Here is a 16,390-nt window from a genome sequence, read left to right as displayed (position 1 = left end):
CGTCTCGGTCCCGAAGGCGGGTGCTCGCCGGCGCTTTCCCAGAGTGCGTCTGGGCGGCGGCGGCGGCAGCTGAGGTTGCTGGAGGCCCTGCCCGTAAGCCGGTCTGTCTGTCACGCTGTCAGCCAATCACGTTGTCAGCCAGCTGCACGGGGGGATTCTCCGTCCTGTCAGACCCCCAATTACCGCCGTCAGTCCGTCACCACATTTTAACCCCAAGCAGGCCGTGACTCCCCAGGTGGATTACCTCCACATACAGCTTGCTCAGGCAGTCACCCGACTCAAATCAGACAATCACCACGACCACTGTCTCATCAGACCTCCGGCCCCCATTCACGCTGCCAGTCTGTCAATAGCAGCATCCATTCGTGCCCTCGGGCCAGCTGCGAGGCCCTCAAGGCAGACACACGGCGCTGACAACAGCTACGCTGCTCGCTGCTCGTCAGGCAGCCTGTCATTCCCTTAGACTGTCCCTTCATCGCACCTACAGTCGGTCCAGCAACCGGGCTCTCTATCTACCCTGGCTCTGGGAGTAGCTTCGAATCCCCTGGGGAGAATCATCTCACCACCGCCCAGGAAGCCACAGCAACCAGCCGGGCCCTCGGGCTGGCTGTGATTATGTCAGGACAGGCTGTCATTGTCAGCATCTAATGTAGCCCTGGCAGTCACGCTCTCCACTGTCAGTTGGTCACTCTGTAATTCCCTCAGGTTCCTCCTCATTCACACCATGATCAGGCACTTTATTCCCTCAGAGCACGTAGTCACAGCAGCTAAAGCCACCTGTCAGTCGTCAGCAATCTGTCATTTCTCAGGCAAGGCATGCCCCCCATTGGTCGGTCAGTCAGCAGCCTCTGACCCCAGGGCCCTCTTGGGGCGGCTGTGATTCTATCCATGGACAGCCATGGGGTCAGGCAGCTATACTGATCTTTCAGTGGGTCAGCTGGTCTGTGCCTCGTTCAGTCTGCCCCTCATATCAGTCAGCCAGGTAGCCATTCTCAGCATCCGACTGACCACATGGTCTGTCAAGCATGCTGTGATTTGGTCAGGATAGACAGTCAATCACCAGATACAGTTGCCTATCAGGCGGCCACAGATCTGTCCATCAGTCAGCCTGAAATTCCCTCAGGGTAGATCTCCTTTACACATCGCCAGACAGTGTAACATCCAGACAGCCCCTCAGGCTGGGTGTGATTCCTAGCAAGTCAGCCATTTGCAACATCCCGCCACCGAGGCAGGCAGCAACAGCGTGGATCATCAGTCAGCCAGCCTGTAAGTCCCTCAGGAGGCTGCCCATCTTTTGCACCATCAGGTCACCAGCCCCAGCCTGTCCCAGGCAGGCTGTAAGTCAGTTCGATTTTCAGTAGCTCACAGTGTCAGGAAACTGCACTGTCATTTCCTCAGATTGCCCCTCTCCCTGTCAGTCCATGAGATATATAGTCAACCAAACGGTTCTACAGTTAACCAAACGGTTCTACAGTTAACCAAACGGTTATACAGTTAACCAAACGGTTATACAGTTAACCACACGGTTATTCTGTGCCTGCCAGGCCAGCTGTGCGCCGGTTGGAGAAATGGCTGGTCAGGCTGAGGTTCCATCAGTCCCTGCTTCATGAGTGGAACAGTTAACAGTGAAGTCCCACCACAGATTCCCTTTCCCTCCTTTATTCCTTCTAGAACAGAGTTCGATGCTGGTCCTCACATGGCCCCAGTCTCCCCCGGCAGGCAGGACCCTCCCAATCCCAGGAGTCCAGGAGGCTTGTCCAACCCACCAAAGTGGTTTAAGGCATGACCTCTTTCTGCCTGAATCTGGGGGAAAATGTAGAGGTTTATGGGTGTTGGGAAGCATCCCTTGGTCTTCCCCAAACAGTACAGTGTAGTGGGTAAAGGCTGGGATTCTAGAGCCTAAGTACCTGGGTCCAATCCCAGCTCCACCATTTACTAAAGTGTGTGACCTTAGGCAGTTTCTGCATCTGTAAAACCTCGGATGAATGACCTTGGGTGGGCATCTCCTGCTCATCTAGAAAATGAATCTTTCTGGGGCTTCCCTGGTGGCGCAGTGGTTAAGAATCCGCGTGCCGATGCAGAGGACACAGGTTCGAGCCCTGGTCCGGGAAGATCCCACATGCCGCCGAGCAACTAAGCCCGTGCGCCACAACTACTGAGCCTGCACTCCGGAGCCCGCGAGCCACAACTACTGAGCCCACGTGCCACAACTACTGAAGCCCGCGTGCCTAGAGCCTGTACTCCGCAACAAGAGAAGCCACTGCAATGAGAAGCCTGCGCACCGCAACGAAGAGTAGCCCCTGCTCGCCGCAACTAGAGAAAACCTGCGCACAGCAACGAAGACCCAACCCAGCCAAAAATAAAATAAATACGATAAACGAATTTATTAAAAAAAAAGAAAATGAATCTTTCTGGACTAGCACCTTTTCAAGAGACCTCAAAGTAAGAGGCTACCCTGTTATTACTGTGTCCTACTCCCAGCCACTCGTCTGTTCATTCAGAATTAATTTAGTGCCTAACTGTGTATACTGCATCTCAGTGTGAGGCTAATACAAGGTTTTATCCATTCCAAGCTGCACAAGTTTGACCTGCTTTTAATGTAAACCTCATATGGACTGTACCACACATACAGAAAAGCACATAGACCATGGGTGACCCATGTCATGAGTTTCACAAGCGAACATACATGTGGAGCCAGAATGCAGGTTAAGGAACAACATCCCCAGCCAGGGCTCCAGAAGCATTTAATTTTTTAACATCTCTGAAGTCAGGCTGTGTCTCACAAGCACTGATGGGTCATAATTTAATTGGCAGTACTTTTTCGTCTTTCTTAGAGATACATAGAATAACGACGCATTTTGTAATCAATGGTGACTCAGGATCAGGGACACCCAGTAATAACAATAGTAACAACAGCAGTAGCAGCATCTGATGCTTATAGATGCCTACAGGGAGCCAGGAACCTTGCAGACACCATCTACTTTAATTTTTATCTTCATTTTAATCTTCATTTTAAAGACTGAGGAAACTGAGGCCCAGGGAGGTCAAGCAACTCGCCCACAGTCAACTCTTTTACCACAGGTCTGTGCTTGCTCTAGCCTGTGCTCCTGGAGATTCAGAGGTTGTGTGATGTAAGGTCTTTTCCAGGACAAAGCCTGCCCAAGGGGTTACAGAACTCTGGGTTTGGCACGGGGGAGGTGGGGGAGAAGTGATATGATAGGCCCTTCCTAGACTCAGTGCTCGCCACGGGAACCGACCAGGGTTGGGTGGGGAGTGGAGTAGGGGATGAAGAATAATGAAAGAATTAAAGGGAACCTGAGACTCCCCCCTTCTCCAGCTTCCACGGCTCCGGGAGAATTCTTAAGGGGCAAAGCCAGCTCCCACTCCCCACACCTCCGCCCTCCCCTAACCCCTCAAGCTGCCCTTGGATGGTTCAGAAATTCTTCCATTGGTTTTGCAGATGGAAGAAGTCTGCCCTCTTTGAATTTCCCCTCACCTTTATCTTCCTCCCCCCTTTCTTCTTCCTCTAAAGGTAGGAAACCTGAGATCTTGAATCCACCAGGTTGCAGAAATGGGAAGGAGTAGGCACCTCTATTCTAGGCTTTGATGTGCAAGAGTTTCTAATTACTCCTTTGGAAACAGCTTTAAACACCACGGACAGTTTTGAGTTGTGCCTTTTTTTTTTTTCCTGGAGAGAAAGTTCTAGAGGAGGAGGGTGACCCAGTGGGATCCCAGTTGGAAAAGGTTACATATTGTTGCCCCCATTGTATAGATGAGGAAACTGAGGCTCAGAGGTGAGGCATCTTGCCCGGATTCTAGAGCAGATCTATCTGATTATTAAGTCTTTGCTTCTTCCATTGCCATTGGCCGGGACTTGGTTTGCACTGGGAACTGGGCAGAACCAAATTTTAAAATTAAGAGGGAGATCCTGCCCATCAGGATCCTAGTGTGTGAGTTGTGTGCATGGAGAGTGGGGAAGTCTGACCATCGAGTACTCTCTTGATCTAATATTGTGTTGATTGAACGTTTTTTTAAAAAAAAATAAGTACGTGAATGAACAAATAACTCTCTCACTCATTCACCACACTCAGCCTCACACCAAGCTTTTTCCCACCTCAGGGCCTTTGCACTGGCTGTTCCCTCTGCCTGGAATGCCCTTCTCCCCAAATATTCACATGGTTGATTCCTCTCTCTTTAGATCCAGAATAACGGTCACCTCCTCCAAGTGGCTTTCCCTGAACATTCCATCTTAATGTCACTTCCCCTCAGCACATAATAGCACTTATCATGATCTATAACTATCTTTATTTAAAATTAATTAATTAATTAAATTTATTTTTTGGCTGTGTTGGGTCTTTGTTGCTGCACGCAGGCTTTCTCTAGTTGTGGCGAGTGGGGGCTACTCTTCGTTGCAGTGCGCAGACTTCTCATTGTGGTGGCTTCTCTTGTTGAGGAGCACGGGCTCTAGGTGCGTGGGCTTCGGTAGTTGTGGCATGTGGGCTCAGTAGTTGTGGCTCGTGGGCTCTAGAGTACAGGCCCAGTAGTTGTGGCGCGCGGGCTTAGTTGCTCCGCGGCATGTGGGATCTTCCCGGACCAGGGCTCGAACCCGTGTCCCCTGCATTGGCAGGCGGATTCTTAACCACTGCGCCACCAGGGAAGTCCTATAACTATCTTTTGTTTCGATTTAATTCCTTGTTTCTTGTGTGTCTTCTGCCCTAGAATGTTGACCTCACAAGACCAAGAATTTTTGTTGTTTTTTTTCCCACTGCTTTATCCCTAGCCCCTAAAGTAGTGCCTGGCAATAAATATCTGTGGAAAGAAAGAAGGGCAGAAGGAAACAAAGAAGTACAGGCTAAATGACCGAGGGAACAAATGAATGAATGAATGTATACCTATAAGGTTAAATAAATGAAATGGGAATAAAAGGGACTTCGGAGGAAAAAGGACCCCAAATTCCCACATTTGGAATATAAAGGAACTAAGATTTAAAGAAACAAAAAGACAGTTATTTTATTTTTGTTTAAAAATCCTTGAGTGAGTGAGGAGAACTGAGAAATTGTGTATAAAAAGGTCCCCTGCTATTGCTAGGGTGAGTGTCGGGCGGGGGGCAGTCAGAGATAACAGCATTGAAGGGGTGGGTGGGGAAGAAATGGGACTTAGGGGCCTGGAAGCTGAGAGTGGAGGGTGGCGAGCAGGGCTGCCAGGGGAGTGAGCACAGAACAGTGGGGGGGGGGGTGACTCAGTCGTCCCATTCATCATCCTCATCGTCATCGCCGGCCTGGTCCTCCCCTTCGTCTAGAGGGAGAGAGAAAGAGTGGAACTCAGGATGGGCAGGAGGGTTCAAAAGCCCTGGGGAGGGGGGTTACTAGGGCCTGGGAGGTTGGGACTCAGGGCCCTGGGGGACTGAGATCTCGTGCTTGGAAATTAGATCTGGGGCCTGTGTGTTGGATGAAGAAGGGGCCCCCTCAAAGGAGGGAGATTTAGGGGCAAGTTAGGGACTATAGCTGGGGTCTGGGTTCTAGTTGGAGTCGAGGTTAATATTATTGTCAAAAATGTGTGGTTAGTTGGGATATTACTGTCACACAAAGGGTTAATTTTAACAGACTTATCACTTAATGGGGTGGATTTAAATATTAGCAAAGGTGGAGGAAATTACAATATTATTGTTTCATAATGGGTTAAGGTTAACATTGTTGACACGGAATGGGGTTAATGATGATGTCATGGTCAAAGATGAGGTTCGTTATGATAGTGTCATGTAATGGATTCATGTTTATCTTGTGAACAGACTCTGGGGTTGATGTTAGTATTATTGTCAAAGTTGGAGTTAATTATATTATTGTCACATAATAGGATGAGGTTAATATTATGCTCATATAATTGTCATAAATGACAATATTGTTGACACATTAAGGGATTAATGTCAACGTTATTGTAAAAGATTGGGTTAGTTGTAATATTATCACATAATGTGTTAAGGTTAATCTGTTGACACATGGAGTTAGAGTCAATATGATGATCAAAGATGGGGTTCTTTATAATATTATCATCACATAGCGGGCTAATGTTAATACTATTGAACATATGGGATTAATGTTAATATTATTGTCAAAGATAGAGTTAATCATATTACTGTTACATAATGACAGTTAACATTGTAGAAAAAGAGACTGATTAAAGATTCATGTTCATGCTTTCATCAACAGATGGGGCTAATGTCACTATTGATGGTGGCTGTTAGGGGTGTTTTTAGGCTGACACTAGCTGGGAACCAGGGTCGGGGTCCCGGCAGGATGGGCTCCGAGTGGCAGGCTCGCAGGGGAGGGGGGGCTCTCACCCGAGGAGTGGATCGCTCTGCTTCTCTTCTGCATCACGTGCATCAGGGCCCCCACCAGCCCCTCGGAGCTCTGAGGTGGCGGTTGCAGCGCTGAGCTCTCTGGGGCCCCAGGGGTCTGCAGCAAGCAGGGTCCAGCACACAGGGCTCAGGGCCTGTGAGAGGAGCGCTTCTCCCCGCCCCTCATCATCCTTTCTCCTCCCACACACTCCAGCCTCCCCACCAACCTCCCAACCCTATCACTCAACCCCCAAATCCTGGGACCCCCATCAGTCTCGGCCCTGGCCCCCTAATATCCTGACTTGTGCAGCACACCCCAGAGTCCCAGTCCCCCAATCCTCCATCACGCCGGCCCTCACCTTGTTCAGCTGAATTCCCTGCCGGATTTGATCCAAAAGCGCCCCCCGACCCCCACCAGGGGCCAGGCCCCCCACAAGCCCCAGAGAAGGAGGGGGTGGGGGAGCGATTGGTCCGTCCCCAGAGCTGGGTGGTGGCGGTGGTGGCGGTGGTGGCGGAGGCAGGGGCGGCCCCCCAGCTCCAGGGGGGGGAGGGGGCGGTGGTACAGAGCGTCCAGTGGCTGGAGGGGGTGGTGGCGGAGGGCCCCCTCGGCCCGGGGGTGGGGGCCCCCGGGGAGTTGGCGGGGGAGGAGCACCTCCCGAAGGTACAGGGGGTAGTGGGCCAGGGCGACCCTTGTTACTCCCCACAGCTGGGGGCCGGGGGGGCTGGTTCCCTCCTCGGGATGGCGGTGGGGGCGGTGGAAGCGGCTCTGAGGGGGAAAGATAACACAGAGCTATTATTATAGTTTTCTTCAGAGCCTCAGTTTTGCTCATTTGTAAAATGGGTACCCTAACCGACCAACTCCCAATTCAAGCGGTATAGGGGTTTCCATGAGGACTGAGTGCCTGCAGTGTATCTCTTAGAGATCAGCTACCAGGGTTGGAGAAGAAGGGGGTGTCCAGAAAGAGGGGGGCTCACCCTGGCGCCTCATCTCCTTCCGCACAGCCTCCAGCCCGCCCTGGTTCTCAATGAAGTCATAGATAAATTTGGAGGTCTCTGCATCAGTGAGCTGGGCCTCACTGATTCCCGCCCTGGAGAACAGGCTCCGCAGATCTGGGTCCAGGTTGTTCACCTGTCCAGGAGGAAAAAGGCCAGGGCAGGGGTAGGGGAATAAGGTGGGGAGGGAAGGGGCACAGATTATCATGGGGTCCACCCCAGAGAGGGATCTAAGAGGGGTGTGGGAAGGGTGGGGTCTGGGGGTAGGTCTGGAGCAGTGGACTATGGAAAGGTAGGTGGGAGTTGAGTGGGGTCCAGGGGACTTTGGAGTTACTCACGTCAAATCCATTCTGGGGGTCCCACCCCACGTGGCTGACATGTCTGGGGGAGGTGAGGAGACCCCAGTGAAGCCCCACGGCCCTTCCTTCCCTCTCTTCCTAGTGAAGCCCTCTTGCCCTCTCCTGCCCAGAGGGACTCTGAGGGGCCAGAATTAATGAATGAGTCTTAAGTGAATGAATGAGTGAGAGCAGTAGTTATGGAACTAGAAGGGGTCCATAGTTTGTGGTACCCATCTGTCCGCCCAGCCCTCTTTCCACCATCCATCCACCCATCTATTTGCCCACGTAGCCATTCACATTCACCTGTCGGACCATTGATCTATATACATTTGTCTCCCCACTCATCTGTCCACACACATCTATTTACCCATTTGTCCACCAATCTGTCCTAACCCACACTTGTCCATCCACCCATCCATCTACCCATGTGCCCATCTTTCCATCCATTCACTCACTTGACTACCCATTCAACCACACACTTCTGTCCATTTACCCATTGAACTGTCCATTCATCTGCATATCTGGCCACTTATCCATCCCCATCCACCTTGTCTGTGAACAAATCAGCCTATATACCCATCAGACCACATACTCATCCACTCACCCATCCATCTACCTACCCACTTCCCATTTACCCATCACCTATTCATTCTCCAACCCACCCATTCATTCATTCATCCAACTATCCATCTACCCACCCATCCACTCACCCACCAGCCCACCCAGGGTGGGACTAGGGTGGGACTAGATTGAGGTGAGTGAGGTGCCTAGGGAGCAAAATTTCAGGAGGCACTCACTCTCTGAGTCATGAATTGTAGTTGCATGACCCGGAGAGTGACTGCCTCTGTAAAAGTTTGCAACCTTGGTGCCTTTGGTGCCTCTCCCTAGTCCCGGCTTTGAACCCACCCACCTACCCATCCACTCATCTACCTACTCACCCACCCACCCATCCATTTCCCCATCCTTCCATCCACTCAACTCTCCTCCTATCCACCTGCTCATCTGCTCCCCCACCCCCAGGATCCCTGGGCCCACTGGGGAGAGGTTCTCACTTGAATCCACTGGGTGCCCCAATATCAGCCTTGCTGATCTTTTTCTTCCCTGAGCGTTTCTTATCACCTGGACCAGGCCCAGGTGCAGGGAGCCCACGGTATCGTGAATTCGTGATGTCTGGGTTCTGGATGTCCACTGTCACCAGCCCCAGGGACAGTGAGCCAGCTGCTGGGCCTGTGGGGAAAAGTGGGTGACTGGGCCACTGACAAACTTACCTACCAACCAGAGCATAGGAGCAAGAGACAGGAAGATGGTTGAGGGAATCTGTGTGTTTGATGGTCATGGAGGGAGTGGGTGAGGGGTCCAGATAGGGTTTATGGAGAAGTGGGTGGGTGGGTGCCACAAACCATCCATACATTCACTGATTCATTTATTTATTTATTTACTCATGCTTATCACTTAAGTACTGACTCATTTATTCACTGGCTCATCGACTAATTTGTTAAATTATTCGTTCACTCATTCAATAGTTGCTTTCTTCACCGATTGAAATGTTATGTCACTTATTCACTTATTCACTGCCGAATTCATTCAATCACTCACTCATTAACTAATTTACTCAATCATCCATCCATCTATTCATCCATTTATCCACATACCCACTCACCTATACATCTCTACACCCACTTATACATCTATCTATATTTTCATCCTTCCATCAATTCATGCCCCCGTTCAACCATCTTTCCACCACCAATCCATCCACCCACACATTCACCCACTTATCGCTGCACCCACCCACCTACTCATCCATCCACCCACTCCCCATCTGTATATCCATTCACCCCCCCCACCCACCTGCCCACGTAGAGACACAGGGAAGAACAGCACTCACCCCCTTGGTCTCCACCTGGGTGTGGGGGCAGGGGTGGGAGCCCTCCTCTTCTCTCTGGGAAGACGGAATGGGTAGAGAGCTATCGCAACCCTGCCACAGGTTCCTGGGCTAGCCCCTTCTTACTCCTCCTTGCACTAGAGGACTCACCTTCATTGGCTGGTACTGGTGGAGGGGGGAGCTGGCGCCTGTCTGTGGAGAGACAGGTGGACTGGGAACCAGAACCATGAGAGGGGCTTTTCCAGCTCCCCACTCTTGCACTCACTTCTGCTCAACCTCTTTTCCTCCCCCAAGGCCTCCTCACCTCCACCTTGCCTCTGATTTCGTTTTTGTATCTTCTCCTGCACCAGGGTCCGGAAGGCCTGGGCCTCACCCTCGTCTGCAAAGTTCAGCCCCGCTTGGCAGTCCTGCACGTGCGTCGGGGGTCAGTGGCTTTCCAGGTCCCCCACACCTTTCCCATCTCCTCCCTGCACCCCAACTGAGGCCCAGGGGTTAGGTGGTCACTTACATCTCCAGCGAAGGTGTGGAAAAAGGGGGTGGGAGTGGAGTAGACCAGCTGTGAGTACAGCTCCTGTTCCCAGAGCAGCCGGCCAGCCTGGAGAAGTGGGGAACACACTGGCACTGAGGCGTGCCCTGGGTGGCAGGCCTCTGTTTTCTGGACAGGGAACATGGTATACAAACTTGGGAGCCCGGGATCTGATTTGGAGATTTCCAGCTCTGCATCGGAGAGTTGGGGGTCTAGGTGTCAGATGTGGAGGGTTGAGGTACAGTATGGGAATCAGACACTTCAGTGAGAGATTTGGACTTGGGGTCCAGGGCCCTAGATGTGGAACTTGGGGGCTTGAATTTGAGGATTTTGGACTCTAGTCCTAGGAAACTAAGCCCATTCATAGAATCATCCCAAATCCCCCCTTTTATGGGGGCCTTCATTTGGGCAGGTAGGGCTCCAGTATTGGGAGTTGGGGTTGAGATTTGAGGTTCAGACATGTAGACTTGGGAGGTTATTTTGGAGGGGAGTTCAGCCAACGTCTGTGCAATTTGAGGTTTGTAGAGCAGAGTTACAGCTTAGGGGTTTGGTCAATATTTTATGGCCCTGGGATCTTGATGTGGTCCTACTGGATCTACCTTTAGGGTTTAGAAGGATGAATTTGGGGTTTATGCTTAGAGAGTTTAGGTTGAGGATTTGTGGAACAGATTTATGACTTAGGAGCTAGGCAAAATTCTGGAGTTCAGGAGTTTTGATGGGCGATTTCTGAGACCCAAAATGTTGAGTTTCAAACAGATTGGAGGTTCAGGTAAAAATACAGTAGTCATCTTTTTCGAGTTTGTGGAACAGATTAGACTTAGGAGGTATACTAATATTGGGGTTATAGATCTTGACATGAAGACTCTGGGGCCAGTCATCGCAGACTTAGAAAGACAAGCCAGAGGTTGACATTTGGATGAAGTCTTTGGTTCTGGGGCTCAGGGGTTCATTGATCTGCCTGAGGGCTCAGGGCTATGGACACAGCTCTGGGTTTGTGGGTTGAAAACTGGGTTGTCTGTCCAGTGGGAGGCGGGGGTCACCTGAAGCCCGTAAAGGCGTATGAAGTAAGACTTCTGGGGGTTATCCTTCACGAAGCACACAGCCCCACAATGTTCCTTGGTCCAGTGCTCGGCTCCACGGGGCAGCGCCAGGTACAGCTGAACAACTGCGGTGGCCAGCGTCTGGGAGGGGAGAGCAAGACTCAGTGGAATCTGGTCAGGGGCAGCCAGAGGGTCTGGGAACCAGACCTGGTCCTTCCTTGCCCATGGCTGTCATGGCTCTGAAGGAAGAGCCGCAGCCAGAGGGAAACTGAATGGTCATCGAGATCTTCCTGGGATTGGTGAATGGGGGTAAGTGGATTCTAGGAGAGATGATGGAGAGGAAGAGGACAAGGGCAAGAAAGAGAAAGAGAGGAGGATGGGGAAGATGAAGAGGCGGAAGAGGAGGAGGAGAGGAAGAAGAGGAAAGGGAGGCAGGGAGGGCCAGGAGATCCCCAGCTCACCCAGCATTTCCGTCCGAGCATCTCAAAGAGTCGCTGGTTCTCATGGTCCTGGAGGAGGGTGGAGGGTATGTTCTGCTGAACCCCTGGTCCTCCACGGCCCCCAGGCCTGCCTCCCGAAGGGCCCCCACTCATGGTGCCTCCTGCCCTTGTCCTCTCCGGCTAGGCTCTGAGTGCAGGGTAAGAAGAGGAACTTTCGCAGTGAGCAGGGGAACAGGAAGTGCAAAAAACCACAAGGGAAACAAGTCCTCCAGGGGCCCCTCGGTGGGCCTGGCCTCCTCCTCCTCGCCTAGACTGGGGCCCTCCTCCATTTGACTGGTTAGACCCATGTTTTGGACCAGCTCATGTCTTCCTCCTTTTTTCTTACTCTCTGGGGCCCATCTCCCTCTAACTAGCTCGGGCCCTCCTCCCCCTGGTTGGCTGGCAGCAAGAGCTAGGCCACTGCAGCATTTCTGCAGTGTGGCGGGGAGCAGTCATGGGCTGGGCGGCCTCCTTCCTTCCCAAAGCATCTAGTTAGTCTGGGGCCCGAGGTCCAAGGCCCCTAGCGCTGAAGGGTAAACAACATTTTGTTTAGTTGCTGTTGCCTTTGAACTTTTGAAAGTATGTAATATTTGGAGACTTGTCCTTCCCCCCCAACTCAACATTCTATTTTTATCTAACAAACATTCATTAGCACTGAACGTGTGTGCCAGGCACTGTTCTGAAATATTGACTCATTTAAATGTTGACTCATTGAAATCCTCATATCAGCCCGGGGGACACACACGATTTTTACCGTGTCCATTTGATGGAGGGAAACTGAGGCACAGAGTGGTTAAATGATTTCCCCAGTAGCTCCTAGCTAGCAAGTGGTAGAGCCCAGATTGCATGCCAAGCGGGTTGGGTACAGAGTGTGCACTTTTCATCAGGATGCTCCGCGCCTGCTCTGTTACTAAGATTCGTATTTGCCTGTTACTGCTATATAGTATTCTGTTGTGTTACTGTACAATTTGTTTATTCATATTCTCCTGTTAACAGACATCTGAGCTGTTTCTGGCTTTTGTGGTTGAAGCAAGGCTACTGTGTTCCCTCCTGTACGCATCTCCTGGTCCACGTAGGCATGCACACTCTCAGGAGGGGAATTGGGGCATAGCAGGGTTTGCGTAGCTCTAACTTTGACAGACTGTTTCCCCAAGTGAATGCCAGCTCAGTCCCCACTCCTCCCTGGGCCTGTTGCCTGTTTGGAGACGCGAAGTTCTCAGGTACACATACAGCAGCTTGGGGGAGCTGAGCACGTCTGGGGTGTGCCTGGCACTCCCAGGTACCTGAAGGGAAACAGCACATCTCAAGGCAGGACCCACAGTCCTACCTGGAAACCTGTATGGCTCCCACACCTGCAGGTGCCAAGCTTCTCTCCTAAGCCTAGGCTCAAGGCCCCTTCTGGTGTGGCAATTCCAACCTCCCTTCCTCCTTTCTCTGCTCACAACTCAGCGAATGGTGCTCCCAACTTACCGGGTGATTTCATACCTCCCGGCCTGGAGCCCCTTCCAGCCTGTTCATTAGGGCAAGGTCCTGCTTTTTCCTTAGGAAGCCACTGCATTCATTCATGTTGACACTGTTCATTGAACTCTCACTGTGTGCCAGGCATCTCTCCAGTAGCTGGCACAAACTAGACACTCAATAAATGTTTCTTGAAGGAATGAATGAGGGATTAATGTCTAATTTGATTTAGTGTTTTCTGATCTTTTTCTAAGTGCCTCACACTTATGTACTCATTTCATGGGCACAGACGACCCCCTGAGGTAAGCACTCCAGCTATCTACATTTTACTGATAGGGAAGCTGAGGCCCAGAGAAGCTTAGCTAACTTGCCCGAGGTCACACAGCTTGTGAGTGGTGGAGCTGAGGCCAGTTATGTGAGAAATGGTTCCTAAACTGGCATTTATGCCACATGGGGCCTGAGATAAAATTCTTCTGCTCCTTTTCTGTCTTTAGTTCTCCTTCTTTCTCCGCTCCTAGATCTGTCTCCTTTAAGTCTACATCAGGGGGCTTTAAACATCTGCTACATTTGCTGGTTATTTTGTAAATTAACATTTAAAAGTTGTATATTTCCTGTTCTTACTTCTAAGGAGCAGACAGGTTTAAAACTTATATTTTTCTCCAAATGAAAAACCTAAAGTAGATTTTTATTATTTTAGTCCCTAATAGAATGAGTTTCCCCACCCTGGAAAACAGTGATTTATTCATCATTTTACAATCATTTTTCATCTTATTCAGATTATTGAATTGCTCTGGTGACCTGCACTAATAATTTGGAGCTGGTTTATTTTACTTTTATTTGTTCCCATCAACTCTTGCTTTTCTGTACTGGATGATAGTATTTGGTGAGGTGATGACCTCAAAGGTAATTTGCTCTCCTGGGCCTTCAAATAGATTAAAAGAGAACAAAAACCCTAATCTAGCTTTTCCGGTTGTTCTCAGCAGGAGAGTGGACTGAATACTTACAAATCAGCCCACCACAGAGGGGAGCAGAAGTTTTAACGTACTTCTTAGTAATCCAGTGAATACCCAGGAACCCCCAAGAACCAGGATATGCCTAATAACTTACACCCACCTGATGCTCCCCCATCACCTCTCTTTGCCAACCCCCAGGGATCACCAGACAAAGAGTCATTTCCTGTTTACATCTTGTGCTTATTTTGCTTTATTTTGAGGGGATATTGCTTACAAGATTCTGACTGCCATGCCTCAAGTCCTGAGTAGGTAATAAGACATTGTCGGTTATAAGACATGGGAGCGTCTTCTACACCCCAGTCACTGCCACGCGACTGAACCCACGGAGGAGATATGGGAATGGGCAGGGTCCTGCTGAAATCACGCACAACTGAGATTGGGACTTGAACCCACAGGCTGGGACTCAAACCCAGCCAAAACCCAGATTGGGACTTGAACCCACTGTCTTTTAATTGAGATCACACACCTGGTCTCAGAACTTAATGAAGCTCAGGTTCTTGATGTCTCCTTACAGAAAGAATTCAGTGAGAGACAAAGTGATAGGTAAGAAGCGGATTTATTTAGAGAGAAACACGTTCCATAGACAGAATGCGGTCCGTCTCAAAAGGCAGGAATGGCCTTAGGAGAAGCACTCCACAGACAGAGTGTGGGCCATCTCAGAAGGCGAGAGGCCCCGAAATACAGCGTGGTTAGTTTTTATGGGCTGGGTAATTTCATAGGCTAATGAGTGGGAGGATTATTCCAACTGTTTGGGGGAAGGGGCGGGGATTTCCAGGAATTGGGCCACCACCCATTTTTAACCTTTTATGGTTGGCTTTGGAACTGTCATGGCGCTGATGGGTGTGTCATTTAGTGTATGCTAACGTATTACAATGAGCGTATAATGAGGCTCAAGGTCTACTGGAAGTTGAATCTTCCACCATCTTGGACCTAGTCGGTTCTAGTCAGTTTTGTCATGTCCTATGGCTATGCCATTCTTTTAAAAGTTGTGTCCTGCCCCTTTCCCTCCTGTTTCACTACCGCTGTCCTCAAAGGCCAAACTGAGGCCAAGGTGGCAAAATTTCCTTTGCAATGCCATCCTTCTCCTCCCCTTTCCTTCCTGCCCTTCGTGGTCCTCCCTACCCCTGACTGAGGGGTGCTTCCTGGGGACAGGTCTAAGGAAACAGCAGTTCCCAACCCTTGGACCCAATGCTTCCTTTTCATAAGAAACATTTTGGGAGGCCTCTTTTTACCATCCAGGAATGACAATCATGGATGTTACGAGTCTTGGTGGTGTGGAGCTGTCCCCCAGCATCTCAGGCCCCTGCCTATTCAACGCCAAAGCACCCCCATCATTGTGATAACCAAAGTCTGCCTACCAGGAATTCCCCAAACACACTCCCAGGGCAGGCAGGAACTGGACCCTCGTCTGTCTTGTTCATTGCCATATCCCCACCACCTAGCATAAGACCCTGCATGCAAAAGCTCAATCAATATTTGTTGAATAATCATTGTACGGTCTAGATATCTATGCTGTGATTTACTGCCCTCTTCCCACTGGGCTCCCCTGTCCTCTCTTCACCTCCCTGCATGGGGAAAGAGGGAAGAAAAACAGCTCAGAGTGTGCAGGGGCCAGCCCCTCCCACAGAGATGTCTACACTGTTCACTGATGCTACGGGCAAATGGGTGCTTTAGGGCCCCTCAGGAGAGGGGCTGATTTCTAGTCCTGGTCAGGATGGAGTGAGGACAGGGTGTGCACAGAAAAGCAGAGACGACTGTAGAGATAAGAATTGCTCAGTGGATAGAACCAGATTCTGGAGCCCTACAGCCTTGCTCTGGCTCTGGCACTTACCAGCTGTTTAAAGTCTGGTAACCCCTCAGTGCCTCAGTTCTCTCACCCATAAAGTGGAGATAATAATAGTAGTGACTATTGGGAAGATTAAATGAGATAATTCATGTGATGAGGGCAGAGCTTAACATGTTATAATCTTGCATTGTTGTTTGTTTTCATGGAATAGCTGAGTACCTTGGATGAATTAACTACCCTTCCCTCAGCCTAGCATTCTCCCCACTCCTGCACCAATCCTCTCCTCACCCTCCTGCATCAGACGTTCAGGTCCCACCACCATTGGTGGATGGTCAGAGACCAAACATGGCCACCTTTCCACTGCCCTTTCTCTACTTTTCCTTGCTGCAAAGTCCATCTCAGAGATCCATTGTGTGGGCACAGCTAGACTCTTCCAGGGCCGTGACATGTTCCTGGAGACCTCCCTGCCAACCTCGGAGGTCCAACCCACCACATGTCTCCTGCCCTACTCCTCCCACCTGCACGGGAAAACACTGTG

At 50.5% G+C, this 16,390-nt stretch overlaps 1 protein-coding gene across 1 annotated transcript; it reads right to left on the bottom strand.

Annotated features, from left to right (window-relative positions):
* Nucleotides 1-133: 133 nt before the first annotated feature.
* WAS (WASP actin nucleation promoting factor) lies at nucleotides 134-11,943 on the bottom strand. Its single transcript, XM_082376321.1, has 12 exons — nucleotides 11,578-11,943; nucleotides 11,117-11,257; nucleotides 10,059-10,145; nucleotides 9,855-9,957; nucleotides 9,701-9,742; nucleotides 9,554-9,607; nucleotides 8,718-8,892; nucleotides 7,666-7,708; nucleotides 7,310-7,463; nucleotides 6,694-7,100; nucleotides 6,338-6,452; nucleotides 134-5,295 (listed from the first exon to the last, which is right to left on the bottom strand). The coding sequence occupies exons 1-12, from the start codon at nucleotides 11,707-11,709 to the stop codon at nucleotides 5,240-5,242; spliced, it is 1,509 nt and encodes a 502-aa protein (XP_082232447.1). The 5' UTR covers nucleotides 11,710-11,943; the 3' UTR covers nucleotides 134-5,239.
* Between the last annotated feature and the right edge of the window lie 4,447 nt (nucleotides 11,944-16,390).

This window comes from Balaenoptera borealis (genome assembly GCF_965194805.1).
Source record: "Balaenoptera borealis genome assembly, chromosome: X".
Classification (NCBI taxonomy): Eukaryota; Metazoa; Chordata; class Mammalia; order Artiodactyla; family Balaenopteridae; genus Balaenoptera; species Balaenoptera borealis.
Note: the sequence above shows the minus strand (reverse complement) of the source record. Positions and strands in the feature narration are given on the sequence as shown.